A 17,312-nucleotide genomic window follows, 5' to 3' on the forward strand; every position below is an offset into this window, starting at 1 on the left:
AGGTAGGAGGTAAGAGGTAGGAGTGAGAGCGAACGCTGTTTATTACCTATTGCCCATTAAAATCCCTCAGTCACACTGGCTTGACGCATTACTGTAAGTATTTCCTGAAAAACCTGCCCTCTTAAAGCATACCTGCTCCCCTGTTACAAATAAAGGCTCATTCCCTTTGTATCAGCTCACGCAGCACACTTAAAGGGGGAAGCTGAAACAGAAAAAAATAAATGACTATGTACAGTGAGATTCACTCGAAAGAGGTCTCGCTGGGACGAAGCAATCTGAACGAAACATCCGTTTGGAATGGGTGTAGACCCCCGTACCCCTTCATGTGTCTGGCAGAAAACGGAGATCACTTCCAGCATCGCATGTAATGCAATCGATTACACATACATCAAGATATGTAGCGCATTTTTTTGGTTCAGATTACTTCATCCTAACGAGAGTCACAACAGAATATTCGGGGCCTCTTTCGAATGAATTTCCCTGTACAAGTGTGTTTAGCTGTTGTAAGCCTATGCACATTCAACAATGCACATTCAACAACAAAGATATTTAAGGCTCTGAGTCATCAGATCATTACAATCTACAATGGCTCAAATAAACAGTACGGGACTAACCAACTCAAACACAAATGACCTCTTCAAAGTAGAAAACAGTTCTGGATAAAACGAAAGAAGCTGATCACCAGCAGCAATAAAAAAAAAAAAATCTCAAAGGAGAGCAAGAAGAGAAGCCGCTATTTATACACGGTCACAAAATAGACAGATGGTTACAGCACAAGCCAAGTACCATGTCTACTATGGGTGTAACGATGTGTGTATTTTCAGATTTTCAATTCTGAGTTCAAGGTTTGATTTGATTTTTGTAGGTTAAAAATTGAAGCCACAAAGCTCGAACTGTACTACACAGATTTTAGTTTGGACAAATAAAAAGTCTCAAAAAGAAAACTAAAATCATTCTGTGAAATAAGGTCTTAAATAACCTGGGAGGCTATGAGTTCTACCTAGTGGCAATCTAGAACAGGTGAAGTCATGGTGGATGACCTTGACAGGGGGCACCATCATAGTCCCCACAATGTCAATGTCCTTATTGTTGTGTTAAGTATTTTTTCAAAGTATTATCTGACTACATAAAGAAAAGACAAGCATAAGATACCCAGCTTCTTTCCCCCAGCCTTACCAGTTTGATGGCCACATATTCGTTGGTGTAGAGGTTCTTCCCCAGCCGCAGCTCGCCGAAGTTACCACAGCCGATCTTTTTCCCTACTCGGAAGTTGGGGCCAACCATAAGGACCCCAGAGTTGGGCCCAGTGCCCCGGGTCCCAGTCCTGCTATTGGCTGTTTTGGACATCCTCTTCCCTTCCTCTGTGTCTCCCTTCCCACCTCTCTTATCAAAATCCATAAGCTTGTGATACCCTGGCCTCTCCACGGTTACTCACCGGCCATTCAAAGCTGAGAGGCGTCAAAACAAGCCCCAGGGAAACAGTGGGGTCTGAGGCAATGCGACAGAGGAGAGAGGGGGATTTTGTATATAAATATCTATATACAAACGCAGTTCTTACGGCAGCAGAAAGCCTGCCGTTTTACCATCCAAATCAGCGTGCACGCCTTGGTTTAATCCTTCAGAATCGGGGTTTCCCTCCTCTGATGTTGCGGTGCCCTCAGCGTAGCCTGTCACTGCCCAAAGGAGGCAGCCTGTGCAAGCATGTGCACACATACATGCACAAACACACAGAAAACATACATTTGCACACAAACAAACGCACTAACACACACACACACCCACACACACCCTCAGTCACCAACACGCACACATATACACAGTTCCTGCTACTGGATCCAGGAAGCCACAACAAAACGTCCCCATGGGCTCCTCATGGCTTCCTCCAAGTCGGTCTTTGGAAATGCCTCAAACATTCTTTATGCCCAAATATTGCAGTCCGACGCTGGAGGCTGAGGTGACAGGCTTAAGCAGTGAAGTAGCACATCTTCTTGAGATACCTGTAAGAAATTAAAAAACAATGCAGACAGTTAGCAGAAAGGATGCACTGATATGGGAACTGTATCCGGTATTTTTCACGTACATCTCTGTTACTAATGCTGACACAAAAACGTTATAAAACGTAGAAATTGGGACTAGATACTGTATTAGAATTACACAGACATGTAAACATTAATTTCTGCTACAATTCAGGATGCACAGATATGGGAACTAAGAGCCAATGCCCTATATTTTCCATGTATGTCTGCCGATGTGGATACAGCAATATTTCAACAATGTAGAAACTGGAAGAATAATTTATATCAGAATGACAGAAACAGAAGATAATATTTATTTGTATAGAGCTATAAATAAGGTAAAATGAATACAAAGCAGATATGTTAGCAGAGTAACCCAGCGAGACCTAAATATTATGCTCTTCTAAAGTGCAAGAACATACGATACCACACATTTTTTGAGCAAATGTCTGCCAAAACCAATGACATTTGATATCAATGTGCATCCTTAATTTCAAATGCATTAAAACAAATGAAACATCCTCTTCAGTGCAGTAGCCCAGAATTGCCTCAATACTCTGTTCTAAACAAAAGAATAAACGAAAACATCAAACATTTGTTTTTAAGCCATTATCTACTGATACCGATATGATTCTGACATCAATGTGCAGCCCTAATTAGCAGAGGAGAGGAATTAGGTCATGTGTCGTGCAGAGAACATCAATGAACACTCCTATTTCATTAGTTTAAGAGCATCCATTTCAAAAATCAGTCCAATAAGTGCTCTGAAGATAAATACAAAAGCTTTACACGAACGCCGTGATACTGAGAAAATCACCTAGACAGTCAGACAGACGCTTATCCAAGATCGAACTACAGCTGATGGAGGAGGATCCAGTAACACTGATCAATACTGGAGAACACAATAATAATATATACATGAAGGCAAGAAGGTCCACTGAACAAACAGAGGACTGAATGGGAGGCAGTCTGAGGACGCATTTATTAGGCTTGGACCACACAAACTGAACCTGGGGAGACGCACACCGGTCATGGGATTTTAAAGCATGGAACAAAATGGTTGCAGGTTACAAGCCAAGCATTGCTCGTGTCAGTTTCCACAACCCCTCTACAGTTCCTATAGTTCACATGCCGCCATACACGCTTCCCCCATACCAGTGTTGTAGCACAGGTCTGTGCATGGACACAAAAATAGAACTGCAATTACTTTCAGCAAAACAGTGAGTATGACTTTATTATGGTCCCATATCATGGAAAATCAAATGTCCACACTTTTTTTTTTCATGTAGTTTGTAAACACAGTCCATGGTCCGTACAGTCCAGATATGGAAACAAAGCAGCAAAACTACCTGTTTTCCATCAATCGATGTCACAAAAACAATGCATTTACATATGAAGAGCTTAATTGCAAAACACTAAACGTGTTTACATGCACTTAATAATCCGATAACCGCAGAAAATCAGATTTTGTCAGTAACCCGATCAACACGTTTACATGCACTTGAGTAATCAGATAATGGGAAAACTCCGGGTCTACATGAGTCAGACGCAGATTTTTTTTTTAAACCATCTCGCAACTTTACTCTAAAAAATGAACAGACATCATCTAGAAGATGAAGAATATTTAAATGCTTTATTTTGTGTTTGGTTTCAGCATCGCTCCAAAAGTGTTTTGCTGCCATTTCGCGCCAACGCTGCTGGTACAGCCGTTCTTGCGCACAGGCAGACTGAGAAATCTGATAGAAATCAGAGTAAGAGTTTACATGCACTGAGAAATCTGATTACTGAGCTAAAATCCAGCTCTCTAGATCGGAGCATGGTGTTTACATGACATACATTAGGTTTTTGAAAAGGATGATAGCTGTCAAATAATGTAAAAAAAAAAAATTTTTATTTAATAAAGGAGGCATTAGTCATAATATAGCATTGATTTCTTATATGTGTCCCATCACCGACAAAGATAACATTCACAGAAGTGGCCTGTAATGTATTTTGCAATGAAATTCTTCATATCAGCTTACAGCAGTTTAGCCCCACCTATTCATGCTGAAGTTATAAGGAGTGTTTCAGCCTGGACAACGTCTTGAATGAGGCACAATGCAGGACAGCCAATCAAAACATTTAGGAATCTAACTCTTAAAGGCACAGTAACAAATACAGTCAGCTTAATTCTGAGGGACAAAGAGAGGTTGGAAAAGTAAAAATGAGAGTGGCCACGTAAAAATGAACTATGGGAATGTATGTGATACATAAAACCTCAAGAGGAAAAATCCAAACAGGAGAAAAACATGGAAAACAGGCCCTTTAACCGTGACTAGAATATGTCGACCATCACAAAACACAGAGCACACATGGCTTTGATTTTGCCATGTTAGCTGGACGTCTATAAGTAGACCAAACGCCCAACAAAACCCTCAACAGGAAGTTCTGAGATTAGTCAGCGTGCGCACAATGCAAACACCTAAGAGCTGCAGTAGAACCTGTTTAATAAGCAGCACTGTTTGTAACTAGAACTGACTGTGACGCAGTGAGCATTTCTAAATAGAGACGGCAAAATGGTATCAACGGGTATCAGTATTGGATCAATATCAGAGGGAAAAAAAAGAATGTATTCAACCCAATCCTGTAACAAACTTAACTTGAAATATCACTCAATCACAGCATCATAGAGCGACTGAGTAGTGTCAGAATGACAGACTACTTTTAGATGCTCATCTTAAGTGGTCCAATTAAAAATAGCTAATTTTAAACATGAGTAGTCTGTAAAGGAGAAAAAAAATCTGCTCAGATTGGTACAGATTTCAATATTGGTATCAGAAAAGAAAAAAAAAGTTTTGTGCCGTCTCTGAAAGAAGATAACAAATGAAATGCATTTAGAGATTAAAAAAATAACTACCTGTTCGGCTGGCTTTACACGGTGAAACCTCCTTGCAACTTTAGTTGCTTGACACCTAAATAAAACTAAATTGCACTAAGTTGCACAATGTAAAGCATCCAGCAACTTGTTTGAAACTAAGCCGCAACAGTTGCATGTGTATCAGCTTTGAGGAAGAAATTATGCGAAACAGCCAATCAAAAAGACAACAGTGAGCCTCATTCACCAATATCTTTTAGTTTTTCTTAAATGTGTTCTTGAAAAAGGTCCTCAGAAAAGGTCCACGTCAGATTCATGACGTGTTCTTACAGCGCAGAACTGTTCACACCTTTGGGCTCTTTGAGTGTGTATAGATTCTGTTCTTACCCAAAAACAAATCCCAAATAAGAAACCGTAAGTAAATGACAAAATCTTTGTCAAAACTACATAAGTGGGTTTTAAGAAGAAATTTTTTTTTTAAGAATGGTTGGTGAACGAGGCCCAGTGTGATCAAGCTGAACAACATTTCAAACGATGATGTCTTATTTTAAGGTGACAACGACAGCTGGAAAAGACAAAAATGCAAAAAACGTAAATTACACTTTGCGGATTCATTTTACAGCAAGAAAGATAAATAGTGTACAAATTAAAAATACAAGCTGCTAATTTGCCTAACTAGTTTAATAATTGAATGCACTGTATTATGTGCAACTCTGTTCTTGAATTGCCTAGTGTCACTGTAAAGTTGCAGAGAAATTATGCTGGAGGTATCTAGTTGCATGTAAGTTTCACCATGTGAAGCCAGCCTCACACACACACACACACATTTATAGGTTTGATACGATTTTCGACTCGAATTAAGACTCAATTACATTTTTATTATTTTAGGAGTTAAAAATGTCTCAATTACTCAAAGATTTAAAATGCACACCACATACATTGTTTAGCCCAGAGAAATACACATTTCAACACAAAATACTGCACAGTAAGTCCTAAAAACAGTGGATGTATACAACACAGAATGCACCAGAGGCCTCGATTTGATAAGTAACAGTGGTTTTCAAGAGACATGGGAAATAAGAAATGCACGAAAAAGGCAGAAGTGCATGAACTATAGGAGTGTCGCTTATCATACAGCTCCAGTAAGCCTAATTCTTTGTTTATATTATGACGGTATACAGCCAGCAGCAAATCAGATATTCCATGTTTTTCAACGCCGCAGTGTCTGAAAATTCTGCCATCGCCGGTGAAATAATTGGGACTTTTAATTTTTTGGGGAACACTAAGATAAACACTTGTAGTCCAGACATGCCCCATTCATGTACAACTAAACCCAAACCTTAATACAACCCGCATTAGAAACACTAGTGTGTGTTGAAAACATGTTAAAGGATAAAACAGTGGCTATAATCGTTGCCCCACACACAAGCAGGGATGCCACTGCTCTTCCAGTGATGCTATTACCATGGCATTGTTTACATCATGTACTATCGCTGTTTACAGGAATTCTGCTGAGGCAGAATTCCTTTTTTCAGCACCAACATGTAAAGGCAGCATGAGTGCGCACTCCAAAACAGTCAGAGATGATGTCAGTGGAAGGGAAGCAGAAACAGGTAATGCAGGAACTATTAGCAACGTTGCTTTGGCTTCGTTAGAAAATGCACTTAAACCGATCAATGACCGCCGGGATCAACCCCTGCATCTCGCTGTAAACAGATATCAGAGAACACAGGAACTGGCAGCCTGGTAAAGAAAGTGTGTTTCTAAAGCCATATTTTGGGATTTGGAGTCGATTCAATATCCCAAATTTCAAACGTATTAGTGAACAACAAACGGTCACGCTCGGATAAACAAGACAAATTTCCAGATGATTATTTCACTGCTGTAAGGCAAAAAACTCATTTCATTATCCATCAAGTAGACTGACACACTTTAAACGCTGTAGCCCATTGCTCCGGTTCAATCAGCGCCGTGTGGCTGGAGGGGAGAGTAGGATTTTAAATAAAGGGCAGGCTGAATGTGAAGGAAGGCGGGGGGGAAAGGAGCTCGGTGGCTTGACTCTTCTCAGCAGGAGATCAATCATTAAAAATGACAAAGGCTGAACTGCACATATCTTAACTGTCTTACAGGCCACTCACTCACAAGTGAGTCATAAAGAGAGGATTATATAAGATAGTCCAGCAATTCACAAGAGCAAGGAGCCTGAAATTGCATATGGCTAAAGGACAGACTCCGCCTACACAAACTTAAAATAGATACCGTTTGCTATTTTTAAAAAAAATGAATTAAAGGCAAACTATTTCTTTTATGTACTACAGGAATGCTCCAAAACAGTGACAGGGATTTAACTATTACTGTATCATCACAATAAAAAAAAAAAACAGGACTGTGACAGCTAGCTGTAAGAAAAGGTCTGGGCAGTAGAGACAAATATCACATCATCAAGATCTCAAATAACACATTCGTTTGAAGGCTAATGAAACCCATGCTTCCTGATTGCTGCTAATCTATGCTAAAAGAAGGTCTTAGAGTTTGTTTTGATGTGACGTCTTATTTACTTCCTTCTATTAAAATTGCACTAAAGCAAAACTTACACAGTATTGTAAACATTAGCCAGACTGAAGCACTTTCACAGAAAGGGAATGTACTATTTTGGTAGGTTATATGTATTTCAAATAGCTCTTGCAAACAAAAAGTACCCGGTGCATGACACACTGAGGTTAACCACACAAAACGGCTTTAAAATACTTAAACTGCTGGCAACATGAACACCACTATTACAAGAGCAGAATATTATGGTGAGAATGATCATGTTATCTGTAAATAATATTAGCCAGCAATAAAAACACGATGTAAAAATAACTGCAGCAAAAGTAACACATATATATGTACATAATGCTACATAACACACACAATACTACTTCAGGCTGGTAATCAATGTATTAACAAAGGATTCCAATAACTTGCTATACACTCACTCTGTATATATACACACGTGTATTATATTTACACTTGCATATCTATATATTTTTAACCACCACACCATCCTTCTGCACTTTATATGTAAATAATACTGTACTTTGCACTTCTGGTTAGATGCTAACTGCATTTCATTGGCTCTGTACCTGTACTCTTCATAATGACAATAAAGCTGAATCTAATCTAAATCTAATCTAACTCCTGTGCAATGGCATTTGGAGAACAGTCTAGTGCTGGCTAACACTGAAACAGTGTGAACCAGCTATTAGAGGAACCTTCAGGGCTGGAGCTAACAGGATGTCAAGTAGACAGAGACATCATTTCAGCAACACCAGCGTAGCTAGCTATAAGAAAAGGCCCTCATTTGTCAAACCAGCACCTCCTGTGTTATGTAAGCCTTGTAGGTCTAGTTAGGTTCAATCCTCTAGTCTGTGTGGACTAAGCCGTCAGCTGGCCAGAGCCACACTAATCTACCAGGAAGCAAAGCAAAATGGTGTTAGCTAACCAGCTGCCCACGCCTATCCTGTAAAAAAAAGCTGACAAAATCTTTAACACACACTTAACACTCAAATACAATGACCCCAGGCACAGCATCTGGCCAAGACATAACCGTGGAGGTTCTGAGAAGCTTTTCATTCAGCCAACCTGGACGTCTAACCAACTGATCCACCTAACAAGACAGACAGGCGCTGCTTGAGCAACTTCTAAGCACTTTAAAGCTCACATTGCAACCACGAGGAGACAAATAAGGTCATTCATGTTGGTCTGTTTGAAACAAAAAAGGGATGTTAAGGCTGCGAGTCATTTTTAGGAGCCTTTAAATGTGAAGCTGGCAGGTTAACTGGGGCCTAACAGCTTTACTAGCCACTATGCACTTATTTAGACAACAGTTTAACTGAGCAGGACAAGCAGGCATAGTAAATTTATACAGTTTGGCTACCCTCAGTATAGACCAGCATGTATCAGAATTCATTTACATACAGTTTACCAAGCTGGCGCTCTCTTTTCAGCAACTTTCTCCAGACTCGACTACAACAAATGCTGTGAGCAAAACACTGTAAACACTTTAAAATTAAGACAGGCAGCAGTTTCCAGGTTTCTTATGAGCTGCACTCTTAACAAAGATGGTTTTTCAGGGGCTCTTTAGCAAAGAAATGACCCTTAAGTTCTGTTATAGACCCATTTGCATGCTTAAATGCAAATGGTTCTGCAGGCTGACTAAGAATGTGTTCTATACGGATACATAGAACCTCTTGGAAAATGGTTCTATATAGCACCACAAAATGGTTCTTGTTCTGTTGTAACAAGCTTGACGTGAACCCTTCTTGGTGCTATACAGAACCACACATAACACATTTTCCATCAGTCTGGAGGACAATTTAACCATGCAAAGAACTATTTAAGCATGCAAATGTATCTATAGCTACAGAACTCATGGTTCTAAACAGAACCATTCCCTGTACTACAGAACCATCTTTTTAAGAGTGTAGGTTAGATAGGTTATGAGTCTTTCTGCAGCAATGTTAATGAGAATTGTTGTAAGCTGGCAGCTGAAAACTGGAGAGAGTAGCTGGCTAAGCTAACTTAGATAAGAAAAATATTCATTAATGATAAGAGCCGCGCTCGACATTAGAGGCTGTAGCTATCGTTAGGGCTCTTACCGTGTCACAGACACAGCCTGCTGTCCTCTCGTCCACCTGAACAACTTAAAACAAGTGAATCCCAGCATCAAATATTCACAGCTACTGACCAGCGAGCGCTGCTAACGTTAACTGATTCCAGTGAGCTAACTAAGCTAGCCAGCTAGCGACGCGAGCCGCTGCCGGAGCCCGAACTTCAGGAATAAATTCGCGTTTTTAATCCCTGACGAACAAAATGTCAGGGAGGGATTAGAGGTTTCGTCGTGACCTCCCGTCGACTGAAAGCGTGACAAACGGCGCAGCCTCTATTTCAGCAAAATCCAACTAAAATCCGTTTTTCCTAAAGTGCTCCTAGCGGCTAAAGCTAACTAGCTAATTTAGCTCTAGCTAACATTTCGACTGAAGCGCTTGTCGTACTTTTGACTAAACGCTTTCGAAAGGAAACAGATGTACTTAATCAGGACTTTACCTCTCCGTCTGTATCTCTATGACTGCATGCCGCATATTCCTTTATGTCTGGTTTCAGGCGCTCTTCTTTTTATTTTCCAATCCCCCCCAAACAGCTAGCCGGGCTTTCTGCCTGCCGTTGTCTCTTTAAGCCTCCAGAGTTCGGTGAGGGAAGAAGCGTAGGCCGACACTCCCACTACTGCCGCTGCGCGTTCGAAATGACGCATCTGGATTGGAGAATACAGCGAGCCCCAGTATTGCGCACACCCAAGAGAAATAAAGATATATTTTTTGCGTGTCCTGACGTTCATTACTACGGAAGACCATTCCCGCCACTTAAAACGGAAAAATCTAGCACCCAGTTATTATTTTTTCATTATTAAGTGAATTGCTATGCCATTATTTTGAGATACTAAGACACTATTTTGAGATTCGAAGTCACTGAGATACTGTCTTATTAAACCATTACACACGCAGTCACACACACACACACACATATATATACATATATATATATATATATATATACATATATATATATATATATATATATATATATATATGTATATATATATATGTAGAGAGAGAGAGAAGATAGATAGATATATACTACCTAATTAATTTGAGGAGCTTTTTGATTATTTCGAGAAACGTTCTTGTGATTCTGAGACTTTCTTCTTTTTTTGAGATATATATATACATAATGTATACATGTATACCTCAAAAAAATTTATTATATATATATATATATATATATATATATATATATATATATATATGTACCTCAAAAAAATAAGAAAGTCTCAGTCACAAAGCTTCTCAAATTAATTAGATAGTATCTCAAAATAATGACTTAGCATCTCAAATTAATGAGACAGTGTCTCAAAAAAAAGAAAAAGTATGTAAAAGTAATGAGATAGTATCTCAAAATAATGACTTAGCATCTCATGCAGAAAGTAGTGATTTACCAGTTATGATATGATAACTATGTTTTGAGTTTAACCTAATCTTTGCATGAAGGCAACATCACTATAGTTGTGTGACTTTTTAATTGCATATTTTTCATTCATCAAGTATTTTCTTTTTTCAACTTAATGCACATACTTTAATAATAATAATGAATATTAGTACATGAACATTTCTGTGGATGTGCCTAAGTCTGAATTTAAAAGAATAATGGAATAAAGGAATAATGGATTAGCTTATTTACTATACTTTTGTCATCTGGATGACTGGATCATGGCTAGGAATGCATACTAATGATGATTAACGGAGAGTAAAAAATATCTGCACAAATCAGTCATTGGGCTGTAAACAAAGTAATTCAGAGTGTTTTTATCTGAAACGGTTAATTATAAAGAAACTCACACACTCTGATTTCTTTACAGTGGTGGTGATGGGAACCAGGGGTCACCATATCTACAATACAAACATAGCCATTTTATGTGCTTTCCTAAATGACCAGTGAATATAAACATGTTTCCTCAGTTTTTGTTGATAAAGTCAAATATTAGTAAATTGGCAAAAAGCACTTTTTTGCTTTGCCTGTGTTGACCTCTCTACCGTGAACGAATTTTAAAAAACACCTTTTCTTAAAACTATCGTAAAACAGTCTCAGATATCAGGCGACTTCTTCGTTACCATTTTTTAATGACATTAAACTTTTCAGACGTCGGGTTCCCTTCACCACAACTACGATCAATTCTGACTTGGCAAGTTTCTCTAAAACAGAGCATTTCACACTGAATGGCTTTGTTTACATCTTAACCATTTAATTTTACAGATTAATTGTGGAAAAATAACAGTGTAATTCCCTTTTAAACAGTGCAACAATACAGTTATGCAAAAGGTGATATTGTATAGAAATCCTTTTTCATGTTTGCACTCATGTCAGGATATATTTTCTTTATTGCATCAACAAACAAAGAAATATGTGTACTCTCATTACATTGACATGGTATTAAACAGGTTCTAATGCAATCTGGAGATCTATCTGCATGCTTTGCATGCTTTTTAGCAGGCTTTCCAGAGTAGTCATATACAGAGCTTTGTTTAGGCATAGTGATTCAGATCAGGTTCTTTAAAACAAGTCTGAACAAAGGCAAGCTTCCCAACAGTTCTCAAGCATTTAATTTGAGTGCTTTTAAAAAAGTTTACCCTACACTGATATGCTATAGGAAGTGTATATTTTCTTAAAAAGTGCTCAGAAAAAACAGCAGGGCAGCACCATGTATTTATCTGCAGTGTTGTCAACTATGACAACCTCTAGGGCCTCTTACCAGTGAGGTGTGCGGTTGTGTAAACTCATCAAGAGGTCATTAAACGGCAGTCAAAAACACAAAAGCCCTAATCCCAACTCTCTCCCACACTATTCAGTCCATTTGAGTGCAATAATGTGGCACACAGGAGCACCTGTTCCCATCCTTACTGCCCCCCCACTGACAACTGGCACAGCAGGGTATGTTTTTTCTATCTTTTTTGGGGGGCTGGGTGGTGCAGCTACAAGTCCACACGTGGATAAGCCATGGATTTAGTGTGACAGGCACTCTGTAGCCCAAGGCCGCTGCATTTGCCCATTGGCACCATATCTGCAGCATTACTGTGTGGCTGTATGATGGGTAAGAACGCAGGAGGGAAAGGTAGAGCCGATGACAGAAGGCCCAGAGCGCAAGGCACTGGATGCTGCTGCCGCTCTCCAAATATAAACGGTGGGAGAGCCGTTGGGGAATGCAGACGGGACGGAGGATGGAAATGAGCCGGCTCCTCTTGGGAAGCGCTGGTGGGACTGGGACTGATGTCCCTGCTGGATGAATGTTGCGTTTGGGAAATGGAGCCTTTCTCCTCATCCGTCGGTTCTTCTTTCGCTTGTTTGCTGTCACGGGCGTCCTCTGGGCCTCGTCCTTTTGGGAGAGGGGCAAAACGCTGGCCTTTGCGAAACTTGGCACGCCTGTTCTTGAACCACACCTGAAGAAGCAGATAAAATTGGAACAGCATTATTAACAGCATTAAAGGAAAATAATTTTTCAAAATTTCTGCATAATTAACTCATGGAGAGGTGAACATGGTCATTCAGAGTGGTTTGATGTGAGATACTCTGTTCTACACTCTTAAAAAGATGGTTTTTCAATGGTTCTTTTGTAGAAAAAATGGCTCTATATAAAACCATGAACACTCAAAGAACCCTTTGCATGATAAAGTTTTCTTTTGCATCATGAAAGGTTCTTCAAATTGATGGAGAATGTGATGTAGACGGTTCTATATTAAGCCTTTTTGACCAGGGTTCTATATAGCACCAAAAAGGGTTCCTCTGTTGTTGCAAGTTTGATATAGCAACAATAGCAGAACCCTTATTGGTGCAAAACGGTATATAGAATGGTATATATATATATATATATATATATATATATATATATATATATATATATTATATATATATATATATACATATGTATATATATATGTATATATATAAATATATGCATGTACATATATATATACTACATGTATGTATATATAAAACCATCTTCAGCAGCTTTAATTGAGCAATGGGTTGTTTAAATTTTCATGGTCCATTTTCTTTACTAAGGAACCCTTGATGAACCATCATTTTTAAGAATGTACAGAAACTACAGAGTCAGAATTATTCACACTGGTGGTTATAGGAAGCACTTAAACTAACATGTCTAAGTGTTTCAGCAGTGTTATTGTGCAGCTTCCACACCTGGATGCGAGCCTCTGGGAGGTTGATGCAGACGGCCAGTCTCTCTCTCATGCCCACGTCTGGGTACTGGGTTTGCTGGAAGGCTTTCTCCAGCGCCTGCAGCTGTGACACGGTGAAGGCCGTGCGGCTCCGTCTCTGTTTCTGTTGGTTCCCATAGCGTGCCTCAAGGATGAGCTCTGGAATGCAGACATATTGCTCAAACTTTCCAAAGGAGTTTCATGTAGAATGTCAAACAGCATAGAAATGATGTTCTACTGTTTAGGTCTACTGTTACTGTTAAGTACGTCAGGTTCACCAGCTCCCTTCACTTCATCCCTTCATTGTTTTGTCAGCTCAAGTGAGGCTAGCTGTTTAAGATGTGTATCATGTTCCTAGCTCCTCAAAATGTGAGGCCCAAACAAAGTTTTATAATCATATTTGCTTGCTATAAAGTATCACTTCATCCCATTTGCCAGTTCTACATGGAACCATGAACACTCAAAGAATCTTTTGCATGATTAAATGGTTCCTTGTATGGTGAAATGGTTCTTCAGATTGATGGAGATGCGTTTGTATATGGTTCTATATAGCATCTTTCCGAAAATGGTTCTGTATAGCACCAAAAAAGGGTTCTTCTGATGTTACAGATTGACCTCATAGCAGAACCCTTTTTGATGCTATATAGAACCATTTCAAAAAGCTTCTATATAGAACCATCGACACCACTCTGCAATCAGTTATCTGCAATCTAAAGAACACTTTCATCATGCAGAGGGTTCTTTAAGTGCTCATGGTTCTATAGGGAACTATTTTCTTTACTAAAGAACCATTGAAGAACCATCTTTTTTAAGTGTGTATGTAAGGTTAGTGTAGCAGCTGAGTACCTCTTTGAGGGCTTTAGTAAGACTGTGGTTTCTTTCCAGGGTACGATTTTGGCTCCCAACTACTTACATAGTATCATTGCATGCTTAAATGGTTCTTACATGATGAAATGGTTCTTCAGATTGATGGGGAGTGTGTTGTGTATGGTTCTGTATAGAACCTTTTTAAAAATGGTTCTGTATAGCACCAAAAAAAGTTCTGCTACTGTTACAAGCTTGACATCGTAAAAATAGATGAACCTTATTGGTGCTATATAGAAGCATAAACAACACTTTGTCCATCAATCTGAAGAACCATTTCATCATGCAAAAATGGTTCTAAATAGAACCATTGCCTTTACTGAAGAACCCTTGAAGATCTTTTTAAGTGTGTAATAATAGGCTGGTTGGATACTGGTTGAATGACACGTCCTTCTACACTGTGCTTGCCTTGATTTTGTCTGATCTGTAGAACATCTCCTAGACAAATGTGCCAGCAGAGCTGATCAGCATGTGTCTCCACATGGCTACCAGATCAGGAACCTCAAGGAAAGCAGAGGAGCAAGGACGTTTCACTGATCCAGACATGGTCGTATGGTATAATTTAGAGAGGTATTTAGAGCTTCAGCTAATTAAGAAAACCTTAACAGGCAGTACTCCAGACGCAGGATTAGAGAACCACTGATTTACTGGAATTTCTGCGTAAATAAGTGGCGCTTTTACCCGCAAGGCGCTCCGCCACAGTGAGGCTCTGGATGGGCGCTGCAGCTGGAGGCCGGTGTTGTGCTGCCACCTGCTGGTGAGCGTCATAAAACAGCGAGTTCAGGCGGGGAAACGGGTAAAGACCACTGCTGCCGGTCGGTCCACACAGATACAGCGAGTTCATGTCTGTTTGCTGTGAAGGAGACCCATTAATAATTACTTTAGCTTAGAAATCAATACATAGATTATTCAGTTTAGGCCCAGAAGTATCCAGACACCCTCTCTAAAGAGTGAATTCTGCTGCTTTTAAAGGGGAATTCCACTGATTTTTCACGATTTCTGCATAATTCAGTGACTGAGATGTAAACTGACTGAGAGTGTCTTGATGTGAACTGGCTCATTGTAGAGGAACCTAGAGATTTCTTTACAGTGGTGGTGATAGGAACCAGGAGTTATGTCTGTATTGCACTATAGCCATTTTATTTGCTGTCCAAAATGATAGTGTCTCAGACATACTGGAGGCCATTTCATGTAATGCTTTCTGTGACATAGCACTTAGAGACACTGTAACTCTTCAGACGTCTGGTTCCTATCACCACCACTGTGAATCACCACCACTGTGAATTCTGACTGTAGGTTTTTCTAGAGCAGAGCTTTTCACACCAAACCACTCTGAATGACTTTGGTTACATCTTAACACTTTAAATACACAGAAATGTTGAAAACTGGGTGGAATTCTCCTTTAAGATGCACACGTTGCAGACACTGTTGGGCACAAAGCTTCCTGGCATTATAGTGCAAAAAATTACCAAAACGGAGCCATGCAACATTATTACTGAACAGACAATTCCTAAAGAGCCCACTAACTTTATACTAGTCATGAATCAGCATTAAAAAGAACATCTGGCAAAACTCAAATGAAATAAATCGTAATTAAAATCAAATAGTTGCATTTGCAAAGGCCTGTAAGCAAGAGTTTACCTGGAAAGCTGGAGAGCAAGGAAAATCCTGCACAGTGTCTTTCAGTCCAGTGTTTCTCAGGCCTGTAAGGTCTCACTGCCCCAAGCCCAGTCCAGCAGGGCCTATTTAAGAAGCATTACCTCCAGCGTCTCCCAGCTATTAGCCAATAGAAAGAAAGGTATTAGCCCGGATTAAGTGGGATGAGGGAGAAGAAGGGGGTCTGGGGGGCTCAGGCTTTTTTTTTCCTTTTTTTGAAACTATTGAACTTGAGAGATTTAAGCAAAGGATCTCCCCTTCATAAGCGAGCATTTCAGCCCCCCCTCCACCCACCCACACACACACACCCCCCTAAGTTAAAACAATTAAAACAATGCGGGGCGCTGATCTGTGGGGCTGGCCACATTAGAATAGGGCTTTGGCAGCTTTAACTCCAGGGGTTTGTGTGCGACTGCCTGGTTTGTTTTGCTAACAGGTCCCATATTTTGCCCATAAAGTACAGACTGAGAATGAATCGCACTCTAGGAGTTGCCAGTTTAGCTTAGCTTGGGGTGAAAGGGGAATTCCACCTTCGATTCAAAAATTCGGCACAATTAAATTTGTGAAACTTACAGAATCAGGCTGGTGATAGGAGCTCTGAAGAGTTTAATGTCTCTAAAAGCTCCTTCACAGAAGGTTATTTATCTGCTGCCTGATGCCTGAGACAATGTTTTGCGATAAGATCAAGAAGATCTTGGCCTAAAATTTATTTTTTTAATCCATTTCTGGTGGAGAGGTACATGCAGGGCACTGTGAGGCAAAATAGTCCCTAAAGAAAACCTATTTTTTTTTTAATTTTCCACTTTTTTATCATCATCAATATTTCATTTACCAACTCAAAAGACACATGTAGGTTGACTGGTGGTTGTAGATAGTAAATAAAATGACTGTATTTGTGTTGTAGATATTGTGACCCTGGTTCCTATCACCAGCAATGAACCTTTTCACACCAAACCACTCTGAATGACTTTGTTTGCACCTCAATTTATGAATCATGCAGAATTTTTGAGAAATCGCTTGGGGTGAAAACAAATCCTCTTGACATTTTGCATGTGTAACTGCCACTGACGTCATTTTAAGATGCTATTGCTATTGTCTCTAAAACATACATATACAATT

At 39.6% G+C, this 17,312-nt stretch overlaps 2 protein-coding genes across 2 annotated transcripts in view; both read right to left on the bottom strand.

Moving 5' to 3' along the window:
• The window catches only part of csnk1g2b (casein kinase 1, gamma 2b), a 64,596-nt gene extending 54,478 nt beyond the window's left edge, over positions 1-10,118 (bottom strand). The window contains exons 1-2 of the mRNA XM_036579520.1: positions 9,958-10,118; positions 1,177-1,997 (exon numbers count right to left, since the gene is read on the bottom strand). Coding sequence (XP_036435413.1) covers positions 1,177-1,398 — 222 coding nt within the window. The 5' untranslated portion in view covers positions 1,399-1,997; positions 9,958-10,118. The remainder of the gene's footprint in view (positions 1-1,176; positions 1,998-9,957) is intronic.
• A 2,316-nt stretch (positions 10,119-12,434) lies between these two features.
• zgc:101100 (uncharacterized protein LOC445169 homolog) lies at positions 12,435-15,381 on the bottom strand. The gene is made up of 3 exons (XM_036578085.1): positions 15,219-15,381; positions 13,657-13,832; positions 12,435-12,899 (listed from the first exon to the last, which is right to left on the bottom strand). Exons 1-3 carry the CDS (start codon positions 15,379-15,381, stop codon positions 12,435-12,437), a joined length of 804 nt encoding a protein of 267 aa, XP_036433978.1.
• Positions 15,382-17,312: the final 1,931 nt, after the last annotated feature.

Source organism: Colossoma macropomum, unplaced genomic scaffold (genome assembly GCF_904425465.1).
Source record: "Colossoma macropomum unplaced genomic scaffold, Colossoma_macropomum, whole genome shotgun sequence".
Lineage (NCBI taxonomy): Eukaryota > Metazoa > Chordata > Actinopteri > Characiformes > Serrasalmidae > Colossoma > Colossoma macropomum.